This window comes from Alexandromys fortis, unplaced genomic scaffold (assembly GCF_014885135.2).
Source record: "Alexandromys fortis isolate MF-2015 unplaced genomic scaffold, M_Fortis_MF-2015_v1.1 scaffold_3332, whole genome shotgun sequence".
In the NCBI taxonomy this organism is placed as follows: Eukaryota; Metazoa; Chordata; class Mammalia; order Rodentia; family Cricetidae; genus Alexandromys; species Alexandromys fortis.
In genome coordinates, this window is record NW_026071192.1 from 1 (window position 1) to 2913 (window position 2913).

Sequence of the window (2913 nt, forward strand, 5' to 3'; positions counted from 1 at the left end):
ATATAAAACATTTAAGTTTACGGTGCTGGAGAGATAGATGGCCCAGTGGTTAAGAGTCATTGACTGCTCTTCCAGAGGACCTGGGTTTAATAGCCAGCACCTACAACATAGCAACTCAGAACTGTCTAAAGCTCCAATTCCAGGGGTTCTGACACCTTTATAGACATACATACAAAATAAATCTTTAAAAAAAAAAGTTTTGTTCAGGATATACAATCAAGAAGTCCACCCAGAGAGTAAGTTGATTCTGGAGTCTGGTCTTCACAAGCTTTACCTATTGAGCCATTTCCAGCCCTCCTTCCTTTAAAACATTTGTGCACATATGGATGACTGACTGGTATATGACTGTGTACCATGTACGCACAGGGCCCAACAGCCAAAAAGGGGACTGAACCTTTGGGAACTGGAGATAAGACGGTTTTGAGTAGTTGCTGAGCTATCTCTGTAGTTGCCCACCAGAGAACAGGATCAGATACAATGAGTGTCGAGCCTTGTCTTAAACACTCCTTACAAAGTAGTCTATAAACCTTAGATTAGAAGCTGTAAACCAGGGCTTCCTCAAAGCTGAGGCCTTAGCTAGAACTATACTATTAGTAGAACTATCTGAACTGTGTTAAGACCTTTTTGCTAGCACCAGGCTGAGATCCTACTTTTAAATTCTTCAAAAAGCTAATTTTATGCACACCATGGATCTAGAGTTCTTTCATGTCTATTTCCAGAGCTCTATTCTACTGGGTAATATCAAACTACAAAGTATGCTTTTTTCACTTTTAGTTTTAAACCCAAATGCCTTTATTCTGTTAACCATGTGAGTAAGCAGCTTTGCCATCAAAATTGTTACCTATCTATAACCCCTTTACACAGCACTATGGTTTTAAGCATGACTTCATCCCGTATCTTCATCTCATTTGCTAACTGCCTATTTAACCACATCTTGCAGGCTAACATACTCTTTGATGCATTGAAGTTAGGAAGAGGTCCATTTAAAATACTACCAAAAACAACCAAGCCAAGTCAATAGAAAAAAAAATCTTAACAAAGCGCTTACCTGGAACAAAGCCTTGCCTTTTCCTGGAAACTCTTGAGTTATGTCTTCCTTCCAAGCCAAGAAAGCTTCCTCCTCAATAATTTCCATGTCATAGAAATGAACAAAAAATCGAAGTAACATGCCTTAAAACAAAACAAAACCAACCAAAAGCATGGAATCAATTCCATTATTCCAGTGTGCTATTTCAGACTGCCCCTCATTCTCTACGGACACCAGTCACCTCACCTTTGGGGAAGCTGCTGTTATAACAGTGCACCTGCAGAGCATACAGGGCACTGACCTGTAGATCCACATGGTCATGAAGGAATTTCTGCATCACTGGCTTGAAAGAGAGCAGCAGCTGTTTCTCCTGCTCTAACTGTTCTTTGGAAGGAGCAGAGGAAGAATCTGTTTCATCACTAGGTGGGCTTACTTCACTAGAAATGTACTGTAAGAAGCTGAATAGCAGAGATCATGTTAGAAATTGTCTAGTTCAACACCAGCTTTTGGGGCTCTGCTCTGTAGACTTTCTAACAAGTGAAAACCATTCATCTTACCTGGTCATTAAGATGTTCACAAATCCTTTATCTACATGAAGTTTGGGAGAGATGTTATCTTTAATCCATTTATATATAGTTTGAGGGGATGGATCCAGCTTAATTTGCTTCAGTAGTTCCTTCTCCAATTTAAGGAGCGGGAATAAGAAACTCAATCCCTTTCCTTCCAGAATCTCCAACATTCGATCTTTATTCTGATCAATTTCTGCAAAGACATTTCTCATTTTACCAGGGTTACCTATCTAGACCATTTTACAAACACTTTCCCAGCACACAAAATCACTTATTGTTAATTAACTCAGTCAGCTCTTACCTGGCAGCATTTTCTGCATATTGACCTTGCTTTGTTGAAAAAGTTCAGTTAGCCATTCTCGATCTTGTAATTTAGCTAATTGTTGAAGACAAAGTAAGAAGAGAGGGAAGTGGGTGCCACTCTCCAGTGGTTGAGCTAGTTCTGAAATGCTCACCAACTCTGAAATTATAGCACGAGCTGCAAACTGTGCCAAATAAGATTTCACCAAGGGGATGTCAACCTCTAGTTTGGGGCACTGCTCCAATACGTTCAGGAAAGCCTTGGGAAGAATATTCAAAACAGTTATTAGCTTCCAACCACAACTGGAAAGAGCTATCACACAATCAGTACAATGTTCTACCTGCATGAAGTTGTCACTTGTGGCTATTCCTTCCTGTTTGAGTAAACTGATCAAAGAGCTCGCTTTTTCTTTATCTTCATCACTTCTATCTAGTGACAGGATGATCACTTTGCTTAACATCTCAGGAAGAAAGTGTTTCGGGGCTCTCATTTCTCTCATGCCATTGACGGCCTCATTTGCATTTCCACTATTCAGATATTCAGTCACAACGGCTTCCTGAGAAGAACACAATCCAATTACCATCAGTGTTCCCTATCCTCAAATGTTTAAGCAAAAGAGACGACTTGGGGGGCTATCTAAAACTTACAGTCTGTTTAAGTAGTTCTTCCTTTGATGGTGGTGGCTTTTTGCTAGTCTTGGCAGGCTTTTCCTGGATAAGTGGTGGATTAGTTTTGAGACCAAGTTGTGGTGTCTAAAGGCAAGCAGCACAACACAGATTTAAATCAAAATAAATGTAAGAAACCAAAAAGAACAGTACCACCTGAAACAGAGGGAAGAAAACAGAATTCTCACTCATCTTCAGAGGGCAGATACTTTGGGGCCCGTACCTGTCCCAGAGGTGGTGTTTGAGTGCGTGGTGGCTGTGCACTGGGAGGAATCATAGTTATCTGGGGCTGAAGCTTTGGCACCTGGTTTTTATTCATTAGGAACGACTGAGCAGGCCTCAAACTAATCT

The 2913-nt window shown here is 40.5% G+C and overlaps 1 protein-coding gene across 1 annotated transcript; it reads right to left on the reverse strand.

Annotated features, from left to right (window-relative positions):
* Positions 1–90: 90 nt before the first annotated feature.
* On the reverse strand, positions 91–2907 carry LOC126496370 (eukaryotic translation initiation factor 4 gamma 2-like). The gene is made up of 7 exons (XM_050133891.1): positions 2786–2907; positions 2545–2649; positions 2238–2453; positions 1898–2156; positions 1585–1789; positions 1274–1485; positions 91–1170 (listed from the first exon to the last, which is right to left on the reverse strand). Exons 1-7 carry the CDS (start codon positions 2879–2881, stop codon positions 992–994), a joined length of 1272 nt encoding a protein of 423 aa, XP_049989848.1. The 5' UTR covers positions 2882–2907; the 3' UTR covers positions 91–991.
* Between the last annotated feature and the right edge of the window lie 6 nt (positions 2908–2913).